The sequence below is a fragment of the Pogoniulus pusillus genome, chromosome 1 (genome assembly GCF_015220805.1).
Source record: "Pogoniulus pusillus isolate bPogPus1 chromosome 1, bPogPus1.pri, whole genome shotgun sequence".
NCBI lineage: Eukaryota > Metazoa > Chordata > Aves > Piciformes > Lybiidae > Pogoniulus > Pogoniulus pusillus.
In genome coordinates, this window is record NC_087264.1 from 19,714,677 (window position 1) to 19,733,460 (window position 18,784).

Sequence of the window (18,784 nt, forward strand, 5' to 3'; positions counted from 1 at the left end):
CCTCTAAGTTGCACTAGAAGTTTAGGTTGGATATTAGGAAAAAATTCTTTCCTGCAAGAGTGGTCAGGCATTGGAACAGGCTGCCCAGGGAGGTGGTGGAATCACCCTCCATGGAGGTGTTCCAAAAATGCATAGACATGGCACTTGGGAACATAGTTTAGTGGCCATGGTGGTGCTGACAGCTGGGCTTGATGATCTCAGAAATCTTTTCCAACTGTAATGATCCTATGAAAACAATGGAAGGAACAGAGCCCACAACTGGTCCTTCAAGGCCAAGAGCAGATGGTGAACCTGGCAGCTGAGAAGCCAGGCAACTTTGCCTCTGGAAAAATGAGGCCTGGAGTGAGCACTGCAGGAAAACCAACACTGTGTGGTCTCTGGTACAGCAGCAAGCACGAGACCAGTAACAAAAGATGACTTTTGAACCCCTGAAATATCATCCACAAAGTTCCAAAATTACGGAATCTTTATTTTTAAAGGATTTCTGAAGGGTAGGTGTCAAGAAGAAGGGGACAGTCTGTTTTAAGTGGTGCCCTGTGATGGAACAAGGAGTAATGAACACAAATTGGAACACAGGAAGTTCCACCTCAACATGAGGAAAAACTTCTTCACCATAAGAGCGATGAAGCCCTGGAGCAGGCTGTCCAGAGTGGTTGTGGAGTCTCCTTCCTTCTCTGGAGTTGTGTGACCTACCCTGGGTGATCCTGCTTTGGCAGGGGTGGTGGACTAAGTGATCATAGAATCAACCAGGTTGGAAGAGACCTTCAAGATCATCCAGTCCAACCTGGCACCTGGCCCTACCCAATCAACCAGACCACGGCACTAAGTGCCTCATCCAGGCTTTGCTTCAACACCTCCAGGGACGACAATTCCACCACCTCCTTGGGCAGCCCATTCCAATGCCAATCACCCTCTCTGGCAACAACTTCCTCCTAACATCCAGCCTATACTTCCCCCGGCACCTCCAGAGGTCCCTCCCAACCTCTACCATCCTATGATTCTGCTCACCTGAACAAATGTGTGGGCATTATGGCTTACCCAAGGAGAGAAACTACGCAGAGAGGAAGAGAAGCAGTGGTTGCAAACACTCATAAGCAGCAGGAGCTCAGTTAGAACAGAACTGACTTGTATGGTGAAGCGGTAAAACCAAAGCAACATCAAGGGCTATCAACACCTGGAATGACACAGTTAAAGTCCAAGCAGGACTGTTACACAGCAAAATCTTGCTGGAAATAAGCACTTGCTGGGGTGGGAATTCAGACTGCTCAGCATCTATGGAAACTGAGCTCTAAATAGATCATCTTCCAGCACAGGGATTCAAACGTACAGGACCACAAAAGGAAAACCAGTCCTTGAAATTCTGTTTTGAGATCAGTGTCCTGAGGACAAGTTCAACTCATTCTTCTACCAATATCTCTATCAGACCAATTTCCAAGAAGAAAAGAGGCCATCGAGATAAGAGGCACATCAGAAGCAGGCAAGGCAGGGCTGCACTATTTCCCACATGGTTATCGTGCTGTGGATCTGGGCAGGGGCCTACAGGCAATCCCAACCCAGCGATGCTCTGCCTCACAGGCCAGGGACCGGGTGAGATGCATTCTGCTCACACAGGCAACAATTAGTGCAGTGCATTTTCCTGGCTGGCAAGATAATGAGAGACAATTACACAGACAGCCTAACAGAGTGCTGCAAGAGCCACCACGACAGCTTCACTGCGAGGCAGGCATGTGCTCTTGTGGCCAAGAAGGACAATAGGTTCCTGGCATACATTCAGAAAAGTGTGGCCAGCAGGTTGAGGGAGGTTCTCCTGCCCCTCTGCTCTGCCCTAGCCAGGCCACACCTGAAATACTGGGTCCAGTTCTGTACTTCCCAGTTCAAGACAAACAGGGAACTACTAGAGAGGGCCCAGTGGAAGCTCCACAGATGCTAAGGGGCCTGGAGCATCTCTGTGAGGAAGAAAGGCTGAGAGAGCTGGAGCTGCTTCCCCTGGAGAAGAACAGCCTTAGAGGAGATCTGATCAATGCTCAGTGAGAGCTAAAGGGAAGGAACAAGAGGATGGGGCCAGACTCAGGTGCCTGGCAACAAGCACAAAATGGAAGCCAGGGGGTTCCATCTGAACAGAAGAAGCAGCTTGTTTGGAGTGAGGGTGCTGGAGCCTTGGAGCAGACTGTCCAGCAAGGTTGTGGAGTCTCCTCTGGAAAGATGGCAAACCCACCTGGACATTGTGATGCTGGGCAAACTGCTGTGGGTGACCCTGCTTTAGCAGGGGCTTTGGACTGGATGATCTCCAGAGGTGCCTTTAAATCCCCACCACGCTGGGATTCTGTGATTATGGAGGCAGCCTAACAGAGGACTGTAACAGCCACCATGGCTCAAGCTACCACCCAACTAGGCAGATTTCTGAAGTAACTAACCCAACAAGGAATCTGTTGCCTGAAGCAGCACAGAAACTGTTGGTTTCCAGTAAGAAGCAACTTCACAGAAGATAGTGGAGGAGGAATTTCATATCCGTGGAAACCACTGGCCTCTTCTTCTGCCACAGACTATGCTCTGGCAGTGCTGCTGCAGGAGAGGAGATTACGACCAAGCAGGCTGCAGCACGGCTGGGAGCTGCAAGATAAAATTCCTGCTCGCCTTGGCCTCTGAAAGCTCCCTGAAGTGATTAAGCAGGGCACTGCTACTGCGGGCACTCCTCAAACACTCTTCTGCGACTGATGCAACTCCTGGCAGATCTCAATGCAGGGAGCGTAGCTCTGATTTATAGAACGAGATTCAAAGGAGGAAAAACGCCAGGGATGACAGCAGACAAATTGAAGGAGTCAACAGAAGCAGAAGAGAAAGCACCATGAGCAAATAGTTAATGGACAGAAGCTGGCATGTAATAGTAGCTCTAATTAAATATTAATTTTTCTCACTTCACTCTGAGTGAATGTGGCTATCAGCACCGGCACAGGCACTTCTGGGTAATAGCACAGCTTTCAAAAGGCAAACAGAACCAAAGACTTCAGATTATTTCAGCTGCTTCAGTATGCAGACCCTGGCATCCACAAGGGCTGCATCCCAGAAGAAATCAATCCTTTTTGGTCTGCTACGTGAATGAATGGCTGTCAGGCCTGTGACTAATGCCTGATCTCTTCTTCCTCCTACTCCACCCAAAATATTTTGCAACGTATAATAAATTGGGCACAAAGATGTTTTAACTCGTGAAATAGCAATATTGTGTAAAATCTCACTACTGGGTGGCCTTCTCATAATTTTCAATCAAAAGATGTTCCCCCAGTCAAAGTGAGGACTGCACACAGCAAACACTTCCAGCTGTTAGACTGAGATCAAAGCCAAAACGTCCATCAGCCACAGAACTAAAGAGATACTGCAGCAGAATTTCCTGTTCCCAGACTCACATTCTCAGCCATATCCCACAAAGTTGCTTCCCTAGAAACCTCCAGTCAGGCCTGAACATCACAAAACCAGGAAGCACATGGACAGGCATGATGAGATTGAGACAAAAACCAGAAGCAGATAAAATGGCTATAATTCATAGATTCATAGAATAGTTTGGGTTGGAAGGGACCTTAAAGATCATCTAGTTCCAACCCCCATGCCACATGCAGGGACACCTTCCACTAGAGCAGGTCACACAGGGCCTGTCAAACATGGCCTTGAACACCTCCAGGAAAGGGGCATCCACAACCTCCAGGGCCAGCTTGTTCCAATGTTTCACCACCCTCTTTCTTTCTAATATCCAGTCTAAATCTCTCTCAGCTTCAATCCCCTCCCCCTCATCCTATCACTACAAGCTCTTGTAAAAAGTCCCTCCCTAGCTTTCTTGCAGGCACTGTTCAGGTCCTGAAAGGCTGCTCTAAAGCCTCCCTGGACCCTTCTCTTCTCGAAGCTGAAGAGCTCAACTCTCTCAGCCTGTTCCTACAGAGGAGCTGCTCCAGCCCTCTAGCCATCTTCATGACCTCCTCTGTACCCACTCCAACAGTTCCATGTCCTCCTGCTGTGAGCACCGGAACTACCTTCAGTACTCCAGGTAGGGTCTCAGTCGAGCAGAGGGGACGGGGAGAACCACAAGATACCCCATGCCTTCTGTACCAACAAAGTATGGGTGGTGGTTTACATGATGGGTTACCTGATGTCACATCAGCACCCAGTGCTTCACCACACCAATTACCAGTAGCACCCAGTGTCTCATGGCACCACTTGCAGGGACTCCCAGTTGGGTAAAAGCAAAGGAAACGCACTGCAAATAGTTCTCTGAACCACCTGCTCTACTTGGGATGGAGTAATTAAGATACTCTATGCCACCATCCCAGTGGCTAGACTTCAACCTGACATTTCTTTGGACATGCACTCCCATAGTACATGATCCAAAGCATAAAGGATTGTAGTAAAATAAAGCCAGACTCCAAACTACAGAGCTGAAAGGTTACCTCTGGGCTTACAGAATAACACACACAGAGTGGTGAGTGCTTCTGGACAGAAAAAGTGCCACAAGGTGAGCATCCCTCTGTGGGGACACTGCCAGTTCTCAGCAGGCGTGCCAACTTCCTCCTGGCACAGGGTGCACCACTGCCTAATGGCCCAGAAAATTACAGACCAGCTCAACTGGAATCATCTTCAGACTGATGAGATGAAGAACAACTAGCCCAGCACAATGGCAACAGACAGCAGTTCACAGATGTGGTTTGCTGCTCTACTCTGTTAAGTGCTCCTGAGGCTGTAATTAGGAGTTCTGCTCTCAAACACAGACACAGGTACAGGACACTCACACATCAGCACTTCATAGAATCAAAGTATTTTTTTGGTTGAAAGAGACCTCCAAGATCACCAAGTGCAAGCTTTAACTCAGCACTGCCAAGTCCAGCACTAAACCTTCTCCCTTGGTACCACATCGACACACAGCTTTCACTCCCTTCATGGATGGGACCTCCACCACCACCCTGTACAGCCTGTTCCAGCACTTGACAAACTTCCTAGAGAAGACACAGGTCCCAGTGTTCAACTTAAATCTTCCTTAGCATAACTTGAGGCCATTTCCTCTTGTTCTATCACCTGTTACTAGGGAAAAGAGGCCGAGCCCTGCCTGGCTCTAATCTCCTTTGGGGGAGTTGTAGAGAGCCAGAAAGACTCCTCTCTCTGCCTCCTTTTCTCCAGAATAAACACAGAATCATAGAATCAACCAGGTTGGAAAAGACCTCCAAGATCATCCAGACCAACCTAGCACCTAGCCCTAGCCAATCAACCAGACCATGGCACTAAGTGCCTCATCCAGGCTTTGCTTCAACACCTCCAGGGACAGCGACTCCACCACCTCCCTGGGCAGCCCATTCCAATGCCAATCACTCTCTCTGCCAACAACTTCCTCCTAACATCCAGCCTAGACCTGCCCTGGCACAACTGGAGACTGTGTCCCCTTGTTCTGTTGCTGGGTGCCTGGCAGAAGAGACCAACCCCACCTGGCTACAACCAAAACCCCAGCTCCCTCAGCTGCTCCTCACCAGACCTGATCTGTAGACCTTGACCAGCTTTGTTGCCCTTCTCTGGACCTGCTCTAGCACCTCAGTGTCCTTCTTAGAGTGAGAGACACAAAACTGAACCAAGATGTGGCCTCACCAGTGCCCAGTATGGGGCAACAACCACATCCCTGGTCCTCACTATTGCTGATCCAAGCCAGGAGGCTGTTGGCCTTCTTGGTCACCTGGGCACACACCAGTCTATATGTAGCTGGCTATCAACTAACATTCCCAGGTCCTTTTCCACCAGGCAGTTTCCAGCCACTCTGCCCCAAACCTGAAGTATTCTTGGGGTTGTTGAGACCCAAGTGCCTCGCTGAACCTCATCCCATTGGCCTCAGCACATTGATCCAGCCTGTCCAAATTTCACAACACTCTCTGCATGTGTGTGTACACCTGGTGCATTAAAAAACACCTCCTTCCTTCATGTGGTTGGGCTGAATGAGCAGTTTATGTGGCCTTAAAGGCTAATGCTAAGGGCACAGGGCAGACTCCATTTTCACTCATCATTAACGTTTCCCTTGGAAAAAAAAAAACAATCAGTGCAGGAGGCAAAAGTCACTTCAGTTCCACGGACAATGTCAGCTCCATTATGTGACCTTTGTTTTGCTCACACAAGAGCAGCACTGAATAGGTCACTCCACTTACGTCTGCTAACAGTCCCGTGAGGGAAGCTGTTTCCGTCCCTGCCTACTTCTCTACTTCTCCTGAGCTCAGCCCAAAAACCTAACACTCCCGAGACATCACAAACTAATCCAAACAGCCAAAGTCACACAGAGCCGCGACACAGTGGCACTCCGGCCAGCGTAACAAACCAATCTTGCCATTTTGAAGCTGTTACCTGTAAAGTGGAGGCGTCAAGGCCGAAGCAGAACTTGTCCCAGGGCCCGGTGCTGTCGGGGGCCTTGGTGAGCCCGATGGCAGCGTTGTGGGCAGACACGCTAAGGCTGGTTTCGGGGGACACCAGCTTGTTTGCGGGAGGGAACTGCAGGAAGAGGGCATAGGCACCAGTGTCACTGAAGAAACGGAGGCTGTAGTGGTTCGTGCCCACGTCCCCACTGAGGTTTTGGGCCTGGATGCCAGGCACATGCAGGAGCAGAGTGAGGGAGGTCTCATCCTGCCGGCACTGGAAGGGCGGGCACATGGCGGCCTCAGCGCTGCCAGAGCCCCGGGGAAAATCCATGTCACCGGGGACCACGCTCTCGGCAGCACACGGAGAGGCTTCCCCGCTGGGAAAGCCCGGCTCGGGGCTGGGGGAAGCAGCGCCAGAACGGGACGATGGTGTGTCCCCACCCGGGGATGGCTCGTCGGACTCCCCGTCGCTAACGGGGCCCGGACGAAAAGCCACTTCACCGCCTGCCTCAGCCGCCGGCGGCTCGCCTGGCCGCTCCGCACGGAGCTCGGCCTCCTCCAGCGGCTCCCCGCCCAGACTCCTCGCACCGGGCTTAGAATCAGCCTCCTCCCGGGACTCCCCACCCACGTCTAGCGGCCCCTCCGGGCCGGGCTGCCGCGCCACGGGCAGCGTCACCACGAGCTGCCGCCGGGCCTTGTCGAAGGCGGCTCGCCCGCCGTGCTCGTCCACGGCGTGGGGGAGGCGGAGACGGAGGCGGTAGGCGGGACGCTCGGAGTCGAGGCGCAGCTCCCGGTCGTGGATTTCCAGTGTGGCTTGAGCGGCGGAGCGGAGTAGCGGCAGCTCCACCGTCACCACCAGCTCCCGTGGCACTGGGCTGGGCGCAGAGTCGCGGCAGTACCGGTAGTCTTGCAGGTCAACGTAGGAGCGGTGCCGGATGCTCCAGCGCGGCGTGGTGGGCCCGGAGGGCTGGGCTGCTGAGGGGGCGGCTGCGGCGGCAGGCGGCTGTGGAGTGGTGGGCGGAAAAGGGAAGGGTGGCAGGAGAGCGTCGCCGTCGGCGGGCGGTGGCGGAGCACCGCCGGGCAGCGGGGTGCGGATGACGGGGGCCTGCGGGACACCCTTATACTTGGTGCCGCGGAGGACGGTGGCGTTGGCGCGGTCTAGCTGCACGGAGCAGTGGCGCTCCACGGCTGCCAAGGCCGTGTCGCTGAGCAGGCGGCGGAAGCGGGAGCTGCGGGCAGCCAGGCGGAGGGCGGCCGGGTGGAAAACCACATCGTAGATCAGGCGGCGTTGGCCGCCGCGACCCAGCTCCTCACGGCCTGGCGCCAAGCTGTAGGGCAGGGCCCAGCGGTGGCCGCCGGGCTCGGGGCGAGCCTGGGGCGTCCCGACGTGCGGGTTGCTGCAGACGTTGAGGTAGCAGCGGCGGGAGCCGGCCTGGCTGGTCCGCAGCACGTAGCCCGCTGCCGGGTGAACGAAGCGCACCTCCATGCCGCGTTCCCGCTCCAGGGCCGCCACTTCCTCTTCGTACAACCGCCGCTGCTCCGGGTCGGCCAGCTCCGCCGCGTACTCGGCGAACAGCGCCCGGAATTTCTCGTCGCGAAAAGCCCTCTGGAGCCGCTCTGCCTCTTCAGAGCTGAGCTCCAGCTCCTCCAGCCGCCCCGCGGCCGCCATGGCGCCGGCTCGGCAGCGCTCGTTGCTGTGGAGACAGCAAACAAGATGGCGCCCGGGCCGTTGCTATGGCGATAGTAAACAACATGGCGGCCGCGGGCCTGTCCGGGCTGCCGCTGCGGAGACGCCGAGCGCTAGGGCAGGCTCCTCGTCCGCCCCCGCCGTGCCTCAGTTCCCGCTTCACTGACTCGTGTGAGATCACCGATTCCAACGGGTCACACTGAGCCATCTCCTCAGCACACATCCACGCAGCTCTGCAGCCCCTCCAGGGATGGGAGCTCCCAAAGCTGACCAGGGCAGCCTGTTCCAGGCCTTGACAGCCTTTGGGGGGAAGAAATTGTTCCTTCTGTCCAAGGTAAACCTCCCCTGGTGCAAGTTCACGCAACAAAACATGTCTTCGTGACTTCACCAAGGCTCACCTTTAGCAGGCATCACAGCTCACAGGATGTCAGGGGCTGGAAGGGACCCAAAGAGATCATCCAGTCCAACCCCCTGCCAGAGCAGGACCATACAATCTAGCTCAGGTCACACAGGAACACATCCAGACAGGCCTGCAAAGGCTCCCGAGAAGGAGACTCCACAACCTCTCTGGGCAGCCTGTGCCAGTGCTCTGGGACCCTTACAGCAAAGAAGTTGCCCCTTGTGTTGAGCTGGAACCTCCTGTGCTGCAGCTGCCATCCATTGCTCCTTGCCCTGTCACTGCATTGAAACCTATAACCCCTTGCAGAAGGAACTGCAGTGAGTTCAAGAAACCATTACTTATAATGGCTAAAAGTCACTTGCACCCCAGAAGGCCCCTTGGGCTCATCCCATCAGCAGAGGCCAACAGGATGAGATTTAACAAGGCCAAGTGCAGGGTTCTGCACTTTGGCCACAACAACCCCAAGCAGCACTACAGGCTGGGGACAGAGTGGCTGAGAGCAGCCAGGAAGAAAGGGACCTGGGGGTACTAGTAGATAGCAGCTGAACATTGCTAGCAATGTGCCCAGGTGCCCAGCAGAGCCAATGGCATCCTGGACTGGATCAGGAACAATGTGGCCAGCAGGACAAGGGAGGTTATTCTGCCCCTGTACTCAGCACTGCTCAGGCCACATCTTGAGTGCTGTGTCCAGTTCTGGGCTCCTCAATTCAAGAGAGATGTTGAGGTGCTGGAAGGTGTCCAGAGAAGGGCAGCAAGGCTGGGGAGGGGCCTGGAGCACAGCCCTGTGAGGAGAGGCTGAGGGAGCTGGGGGTGTGCATCCTGAAGGAGGCTCAGGGCAGACCTCATTGCTGTCTGCAGCTCCCTGAAGGGAGGATGTAGCCAGGTGGGGTTGGCTGCCAGGCAACCAGCAACAAAACAAGAGAACGCAGTCTCAAGCAGTGCCAGGGCAGGTCTAGGCTGGATGTTAGGAGGAAGTTGTTGTCAGAGAGAGTGATTGGCATTGGAATGGGCTGCCCAGGGAGGTGGTGGAGTCGCTGTCCCTGGAGGTGTTGAAGCAAAGCCTGGATGAGGCACTTAGTGCCATGGTCTGGTTGATTGGCTAGGGCTAGGTGCTAGGTTGGTCTGGATGATCTTGGAGGTCTTTTCCAACCTGGTTGATTCTATGATTCTGTGTTTATTCTGGAGAAAAGGAGGCAGAGAGAGGAGTCTTTCTGGCTCTCTACAACTCCCCCAAAGGAGATTAGAGCCAGGCAGGGCTCGGCCTCTTTTCCCTAGTAACAGGTGATAGAACAAGAGGAAATGGCCTCAAGTTATGCTAAGGAAGATTTAAGTTGAACACTGGGACCTGTGTCTTCTCTAGGAAGTTTGTCAAGTGCTGGAACAGGCTGTACAGGGTGGTGGTGGAGGTCCCATCCATGAAGGGAGTGAAAGCTGTGTGTCGATGTGGTACCAAGGGAGAAGGTTTAGTGCTGGACTTGGCAGTGCTGGGTTAAAGCTTGCACTTGGTGATCTTGGAGGTCTCTTTCAACCAAAAAAATACTTTGATTCTATGAAGTGCTGATGTGTGAGTGTCCTGTACCTGTGTCTGTGTTTGAGAGCAGAACTCCTAATTACAGCCTCAGGAGCACTTAACAGAGTAGAGCAGCAAACCACATCTGTGAACTGCTGTCTGTTGCCATTGTGCTGGGCTAGTTGTTCTTCATCTCATCAGTCTGAAGATGATTCCAGTTGAGCTGGTCTGTAATTTTCTGGGCCATTAGGCAGTGGTGCACCCTGTGCCAGGAGGAAGTTGGCACGCCTGCTGAGAACTGGCAGTGTCCCCACAGAGGGATGCTCACCTTGTGGCACTTTTTCTGTCCAGAAGCACTCACCACTCTGTGTGTGTTATTCTGTAAGCCCAGAGGTAACCTTTCAGCTCTGTAGTTTGGAGTCTGGCTTTATTTTACTACAATCCTTTATGCTTTGGATCATGTACTATGGGAGTACATGTCCAAAGAAATGTCAGGTTGAAGTCTAGCCACTGGGATGGTGGCATAGAGTATCTTAATTACTCCATCCCAAGTAGAGCAGGTGGTTCAGAGAACTATTTGCAGTGCGTTTCCTTTGCTTTTACCCAACTGGGAGTCCCTGCAAGTGGTGCCATGAGACACTGGGTGCTACTGGTAATTGGTGTGGTGAAGCACTGGGTGCTGATGTGACATCAGGTAACCCATCATGTAAACAACCACCCATACTTTGTTGGTACAGAAGGCATGGGGTATCTTGTGGTTCTCCCCGTCCCCTCTGCTCGACTGAGACCCTACCTGGAGTACTGAAGGTAGTTCCGGTGCTCACAGCAGGAGGACATGGAACTGTTGGAGTGGGTACAGAGGAGGTCATGAAGATGGCTAGAGGGCTGGAGCAGCTCCTCTGTAGGAACAGGCTGAGAGAGTTGAGCTCTTCAGCTTCGAGAAGAGAAGGGTCCAGGGAGGCTTTAGAGCAGCCTTTCAGGACCTGAACAGTGCCTGCAAGAAAGCTAGGGAGGGACCTTTTACAAGAGCTTGTAGTGATAGGATGAGGGGGAGGGGATTGAAGCTGAGAGAGATTTAGACTGGATATTAGAAAGAAAGAGGGTGGTGAAACATTGGAACAAGCTGGCCCTGGAGGTTGTGGATGCCCCTTTCCTGGAGGTGTTCAAGGCCATGTTTGACAGGCCCTGTGTGACCTGCTCTAGTGGAAGGTGTCCCTGCATGTGGCATGGGGGTTGGAACTAGATGATCTTTAAGGTCCCTTCCAACCCAAACTATTCTATGAATCTATGAATTATAGCCATTTTATCTGAAAAGGGTCTGTGAAACAGAATAATGGGTTCTGAGGGTCTTTTGTCTGTTCTACACTTGATTAGGACACTTTGGGGTAGCACAAGTCTGTTCTCCTGGTCTTGATGCCCACAGGTGGCTTATTTTCATTGTAAAGGGACCGTTTTCACGTGCCAGCAGGCTGCTCTCTGCTGTCAGCCAAACCAGCTTCTGATGCAGCAGGTAGTGCTACCAGGCCCCAACTCTCTCCCACCTTCCTGCTTGCTCCTTCAAAGACTTCTTCCTGCCTTCTGCAGAAGGCACAGAGGTGAATGTCTTAGTTCCCCTCACCCTGTCCACATAGAGGAATCCACAAACAGACTACATCATACTGTCAGTAAATCATAGAATCAGTCAGGGTTGGAAGGGACCACAAGGAGCATCTAGTTGCAACCTGCCTGCCATGGGCAGGGACACCCTACCCTACTTCAGGCTGGCCACAGCCTCATCCAGCCTGGCCTTAAACACCTCCAGCCATGGGGTCTCAACCACCTCCCTGGGCAACCCATTCCAGGCTCTCACCACTAACATGCTCAACAACTTCCTCCTCACAGCCACTCTGAATCTCCTCACCTCCAGCTTTGCTCCATTCCCCCCAGTCCTGTCACTCCCTGATATGCTGAAAAGTCCCTCCCTAGCTTTTTTTAGGCCCCCTTCAGATCCTGGAAGGCCACAAGAAGGTCACCTGGGAGCCTCCTCTTCTGCAGCCTGCACAGCCCCAACTCTTTCAGTCTGTCCTCACAGCAGAGCTGCTGCAGCCCTCTGAGCATCCTCATGGCCCTTCTCTGGACACCCTCCAGCATCTCCACATCCCTCTTGTAATAGGGGCTCCAGAACTGGATGCCTCACAATGACACCTCACAAATCTTCCCTAGACCTCTCCTGTCCAAAGTAACACTCTAGCCCACATTTCAGTGTCTCCTGCAGCTAATCCTGTTTGTTACACACACATCTGGTTCCTCCAGCTGCCTTCTTTTATACTGCTTTGCCAGTTAATCTTTACCAAGTCTCTACAGTTTAAGCTAACAGCAGTATCTTTTGCTGTAGAAGTTTATTTGTGTACAAAATACATCATTTTAGCTTTGACCCCGATTACAGACAGCTTGTAATACACATCATAAAACAACCCATCGCAATCAAGTGCTACAGTTTGCTTCACTCCCTTTTTGCCGGCTCGTGGAAATTCAGAGACCTTGAAGCTTGCTGAAAACACCAAACAAAAACAGTATTTAGGTTTTTAAAATATACTTAATAAATAATATTTTATTTCTTCACCTGTGAAAGACTTGCATCTGGGTCGAGGCAATGCCAAGCACAAATCCAGGCTGGGCAGTGAGTGGCTGGACAGCAGCTCTGAGGAAGGGGACTTGGGGGTGCTGGTGGATGCAAAGCTCAACAGGAGCCAGCAGTGTGCACTTGCAGCCCAGAAAGCCAAGCAGAGCCTGGGCTGCAGTAGGAGAAGTGTGGCCAGCAGGGCCAGGGAGGTGATTCTCCCCCTCTACTCCTCTCTGGTGAGATCCCACCTGGAGTACTGCATCCAGTTCTGGAGCCACTATGACAAGAGGGATGTGGAGATGCTGGAGCATGGCCAGAGAAGGGCCACTGGGTTGATCAGAGGGCTGGAGCAGCTCTGCTATGAGGGCAGACTGAAAGGGTTGGGGCTGTTCAGTCTGGAGAAGAGAAGGCTCCCAGGTGACCTTCTTGTGGCCTTCCAGGATCTGAAGGAGGGCTCCAAAAAAGCTGGGGAAGGACTTTTCAGGATATCAGGGAGTGACAGCACTAGGGGGAATGGAGCAAAGCTGGAGATGGGTAGGTTCAGGCTGGACATGAGGAGGAAGTTGTTGAGCATGAGAGTGGTGAGAGGCTGGAATGTGTTGCCCAGGGAGGTGGTTGAGGCCCCATGCCTGGAGGTGTTTAAGGCCAGGCTGGATGAGGCTGTGGCCAGCCTGATGTAGGGTAGGGTGTCCCTGCCCATGGCAGGTGGGTTGGAACTAGATGCTCCTTGTGGTCTCTTCCAACTATGACTGATTCTGTGATTCTATGATAATGTTTTAAACTATTTGAAGACTTGATGCATCTCATGGTAGGATATTATTCTATATTCAAATCGAGGTTACATGGGCTGAGCTACTGCCATTTTGCTTTGGAGAGTAAGGAGGGTTATATTTGAGATGTGAAATCAAAGATTAATCAAATTTGAGATCAAATCAATGCATGAAAGTGGCTTATGGGCTTGATTTATGATCATAGAATGATCCAAGAACGGTTCCTAAGCGTAATTAACCTATGTAATAATCATCTTCAGAAATTAATCTCTTTCCTAACTGGGTCTCACTGAAAATCATACAGAATCAGAACCACAAAAATTATTTGGGTTGGAAGGTCATCTAGACCAGCCCCCTCTTTTCCTCAACCCAGTGAGCAGTGACATCTGCAACTAGAATAGGTTGCTCAGAGCCCCAGACAACCTGACCTGAAATGTTTCCAAGGATAGGGCATCTCTCACCTGTCTGGGCAACCCAGGACAGGGTCCAACCACTCTCCACATCAAAAATTTATTCCTTCTCTCTAATCTGAATCTTCCTCTTCTAGTTTAGAACCATCACTCCTTGTCCTGTCACAACAAGGCATGCTAAGAAGTCTGTGCCCAGCTTTCTTCTTGGCCCCTTTAAACACTGACAGGCCACCAGAAGGTCCACCTTTAGCCTTCTCTTCCCTAGGCTGAACACTCCCAACTTTCTCAAGCCTGACCTCATAGCAGAGAGTTCCCAGCCCTCCCATCATTGCTATGGCCTCCTCTGGCCCATCTCCAACAGGTCCATGTCTCTGCTGTGCAAGGGGACTCCAGAGCTGGGCCCAGCACTACAAGTGGGGTGGCAGCAGAGAAGAGGAGCAGAAACCCCTCTGCTGCCCACTCTCCTGGGCATCAGCCCAGAATGTGATTGGTACATTTACCTTTCTTTTTACTCATGCATCATGTTTGTCATTTTCTCACTGTTGTTTCCAATTTATTACTATTTAAGTTGTAGGTGTTTGGATTTCTTACACTGCCTAAGTATGTAGTACATGTTTATGTTAAACTGTCAGAACATTCATTCTGTTTCTAGAATCAATTTTCTGTGCCCTTCTTAATAATGAGAAAGTCATGAACTGAGGAGATACTTATGAAGAAATATAAATACCAGCAAGAAACTGAATATATTTACCTGTCTTCAACTGTCTTGTTGGAGGGGTAGAATACTTTGAATGAAAATCCACTCCTTGGAAATGAACCCTGTGAAGGAAAATGTAAACAACACCCTTGCATCAGTGAAATGCAAGTAGTAAGGAGATACAGAAGCACAGAATGTCAGGGGCTGGAAGGGACCTCCAAAGCTCATCCAGTCCAACGCCCTGCCAGAGCAGGATCTCCTAGACCAGATCACACAGGAACACATCCAGGTGGGTTTGGAATATCTCCAGAGAGGGAAACTCCACAACCCCCCTGGGCAGCCTCTTCCAGTGCTCTGTCACCCTCACGGGGAAGAACAATCCTCTTCATGTTTAAATGAAACTTCCTATGCCTAAGCTTCCACCCATTGCCCCTTGTCCTGTCCCTGGGCATCACCCTGCAGAGCCTGGCCCCAGCCTCCTGGCACTCCCCCTGCACATATTGATAACCACTGATGAGGTCACCTCTCAGTCTCCTCCCAGCAGCACAACCCCCGCTCCCTCAGCCTCTCCTCCTAACAGAGAGGTTCCATTCCCTTCAGCATCTTTGTGTCTCTGTGCTGGACTCTCTCAAGCAGCTCTATGTCCCTCTTGAACTGCGGGGGGCAGAAAGTGGGGGGCGCACTAACTGAATGTGGCTGCACTCACTTCTTATTTGGATAAAGCACAAGGAAATCTTACAGGATTGATACAAATGCAGTCAGAGCTGGTGACAGTGAAGGGGTCGTATTTATCTGCGATGATGAGCATGTCTGGCACAGGATAAACCCTCAGCGAGTAGTCGTAGGCCCAGTAGACTGGGCTGATGTACAGCGGGAGCGGCGTCAGATGGCCCTGGGACAGTACAGTCTTTACAAACTGCAAGATAAAGAGTTAGTTTAAGCCATTTTCTAGAAGTCAGTTTCATCCCTGCAGAAGTTAACACCCTGCCAACAGAGAAACTTTGAACCTGGGAACAGTTTTTGGTGTTTTTCAGTCTCTGATTATTTCTAGAGTAGAAGAGTGCTGGCAGCAGTCAGCTGCTGGCTTGTTTGTCGTCTTGTGGGTTCTTCTAATACACAAAGTCCTTCCTGAAGCATATCAGCCAATATTTGAAGATGCCAAAACTATTCTGCTCATCAGACCCTCCAAAAGAGACAATCTGCTTAACTGTTCCTTGAATCCAGAATACACCAACACTGCCCCAACTTCCACTGCGCTAAACTGTTCCTCCAACCCAAAATACACCAACGCTGCCCCAGCTTCTACTGTGCTTAACTGTTCCTCCAACCCAGAATACACCAACACTGCCCCAACATCCACTGTGCTTAACTGTTCCTCCAACCCAGAATACACCAACACTGCCCCAACATCCACTGTGCTTAACTGTTCCTCCAACCCAGAATACACCAATGCTGCCCCAGCTTCTACTGCGCTTAACTGTTCCTCCAACCCAGAATACACCAACGCTGCCCCAACATCCACTGTGCTTAACTGTTCCTCCAACCCAGAATCCACCAATGCTGCCCCAGCTTCCACTGTGCTTAACTGTTCCTCCAACCCAGAATCCACCAATGCTGCCCCAGCTTCCACTGTGCTTAACTGTTCCTCCAACCCAGAATCCACCAATGCTGCCCCAGCTTCTACTGTGCTTAACTGTTCCTCCAGCCCAGAATACACCAATGCTGCCCCAACTTCCACTGTGCTTAACTGTTCCTCCAGCCCAGAATACACCAATGCTGCCCCAGCTTCTACTGTGCTTAACTGTTCCTCCAACCCAGAACACACCAACACTGCCCCAACTTCCACTGTGCTTAACTGTTCCTCCAGCCCAGAATACACCAATGCTGCCCCAGCTTCTACTGTGCTTAACTGTTCCTCCAACCCAGAACACACCAACACTGCCAGAAGTTCCACTGTGAGTTGTTTGAGGATTTTTTACCAGTTACCCACAAGATCCCACTTAAAACCAGATTTTTCTTCTGAGAGGAAAGGAGAGGGTGAGGAGGAATAATTTGATTCCCAAAGATTAATCACAAGGCTGATGAGGCATTGGAACAGATTGCCCAGAGAAGTTATGGAGGCTCTGAACTTTGCTTTGGAGAGTGGGCAGTGTTACATTTGAGATATGAAATCAAAGATTAATCAAATTTGAGATTAAATCAATGCATGAAAAGTGGCTTCTGGGCTTGATAATGATCACAAGAGTGAACCAAGAATGGTTCCTAAGCATAATTAACCTATGTAATAATCATCTTCAGAAATTAATCTCTTTCCTAGCTGGGTCTCACTACTGAAAATCATACAGAATCAGAACCACAAAAATTATTTGGGTGGGAAGGGACCTTTGAAGGTCATCTAGACCAGCCCCCACTTTCCCACAACCCAGTGAGCAGTGACATCTGCAACTAGAATAGGTTGCTCAGAGCCTCAGACAACCTGACCTGAAATGTTTCCAAGGATGGGGCATCTCCCACCTCTCTGGGCAACCCGAGACTGTGTCTCAGTACTCTCAACATCAAAAATTTCTGAACCTGGAAGTGTCCAAAGCCAGGTTGGATGGGACTTGGAGTAATCCTGTCTAGTAGGAAGCGTCCCTGCCCACTCTAGGGGGTTGGAACTAGGTGATCTTGAAGATCCTTTCCAGCCAAATGGTTTCTATGATTCATTTGGTTCCCATTTGGTTCTCAAATGACTTCAATTCCTTTGGCTGTTCTTGCAATTAATTCTGCTCCAGACAGCAGCTGACCTCTGAAATTCCCTTTTTCACCTGGCAAATCCCAGTGTATTTTGCCTCCTGAAACTCTTCTTAAGCCCCTTGAAGGCTTTTATTACCTCTGATCAATCATGTAGCTGGCACTGGGCTCCATTTTTCCCAAAGGGCCAAAATCACACAGGGACATGATGGAAGGCTCTGCTGTTGAATGCAAATGATGCACCAAGCAAAGGCCAAGTTATTCGACTAACACTATGCAAGGCCTGAAGACATTAGGAATTCACTGTAATAGTAAGAACAAAATTTCCTTCTCTCATTTGTCTCACATCTTGAGTGCTGTGACATGACATTCATCACATCTTGAGTATTGGGTTCAGCACTCCAAGAAGGTCATTGAGATACTGAAGCACGTCCAGGGAAGAGTAACGAAGCTGGTGAAGGGCCTGGAGAACAGGTCTGATGAGAAGCAGCTAGAAGAAGTTGGGTTATTCAGCTTGGAGACAAGGAAGCTGAAGGGAGAGCTTCTGGCTCTCTACCTGAAAGGAGGCTGAAGTCAGGTGGAGGTTGGCCTCTTCTCCCGAGTTACAAGTGATAGGATGAGGGGAAATGACTTCAAGCTGCACCAGGGGAGGTTTAGGTTGGACATTAGAAGAAGCTTCTTGACTGAAAAGGTTCTCAAACACTGGAACAGGCTGCCCATGGAGGTGGTTGAATACCCACCTCTGGAGGCACTTCAAAGATGTAGAGATGTGGTGCTGAGGGAGATGGTTTAGCATCAGCCTTGGTAGACTTAGATAATGATTGGACTCAATTATTTTAAAGGTCTTTTCCAACGAAAAGAATTCTTTGTTTCTATGCTCTTTTTCCACTGGTGGCTTGCAATGTACACACACATATTCTGGAGCCCTCATTACAAGAAGGATGTAGATGTGCTGGAGCATGTCCAGAGAAGGGCCACTGGTTTGATCAGAGGGCTGGAGCAGCTCTGCTATGAGGACAGACTGAACGAGTTGGGGCTGTTCAGTCTGCAGAAGAGGAGGCTCCCAGGTGACCTTCTTGTGGCCTTCCAGGATCTGAAGGGGGCATCCAAAAGAGCTGGGGAAGGACTTTTCAGGATATCAGGGAGTGACAGGACTGGGGGGAATGGAGCAAAGCTGGAGACGGGTAGGTTCTGGCTAGACGTGAGGAGGAAGTTGTTGAGCATGAGAGTGGTGAGAGGCTGGAATGTGTTGCCCAGGGAGGTGGTTGAGGCCCCATGGCTGGAGGTGTTTAAGGCCAGGCTGGATGGGGCTCTGGCCAGCCTGAAGTAGGGTAGGGTGTCCCTGCCCATGGCAGTGGGGTTGGAATTAGATGCTCCTTGTGGTCCCTTCCAACTCTGACTGATTCTACGATATGTGCAGATGTTCATACCAAAACCAAGGTGCATCAGTGTCCCCAGTGGGTTCCCTGTGTTCACAATGAGACTGAGCACTATCCTGATGGAGTGAAGGAAGAAAGAGCTAAAAGAAGCCCCTGAGTCAAACAAACAAACAAAAAAACCCACCTCTATAAAAGAAACAGAAACAGACTCAATCCATCACTACAGTG

General features: G+C 51.2%; 2 protein-coding genes across 5 annotated transcripts in view; both read right to left on the bottom strand.

Annotated features, from left to right (window-relative positions):
• The window catches only part of DNAAF2 (dynein axonemal assembly factor 2), a 27,542-nt gene extending 19,500 nt beyond the window's left edge, over positions 1–8,042 (bottom strand). For 2 of the 3 annotated variants that reach the window (XM_064142833.1, XM_064142824.1), the window contains exon 1: positions 6,358–8,042. In XM_064142833.1, the coding sequence (XP_063998903.1) occupies positions 6,358–8,037 (1,680 nt within the window). In that variant the 5' untranslated portion in view covers positions 8,038–8,042. The remainder of the gene's footprint in view (positions 1–6,357) is intronic. The other variant, XM_064142843.1, reaches the window with a different exon arrangement.
• Positions 8,043–12,308: 4,266 nt separating this feature from the next.
• The window catches only part of POLE2 (DNA polymerase epsilon 2, accessory subunit), a 36,043-nt gene continuing 29,567 nt past the window's right edge, over positions 12,309–18,784 (bottom strand). For both annotated transcript variants that reach the window (XM_064142872.1, XM_064142865.1), the window contains 3 exons: positions 15,184–15,360; positions 14,499–14,566; positions 12,309–12,495 (listed from right to left, as the gene is read on the bottom strand). In XM_064142872.1, the coding sequence (XP_063998942.1) occupies positions 12,477–12,495; positions 14,499–14,566; positions 15,184–15,360 (264 nt within the window). In that variant the 3' untranslated portion in view covers positions 12,309–12,476. The remainder of the gene's footprint in view (positions 12,496–14,498; positions 14,567–15,183; positions 15,361–18,784) is intronic.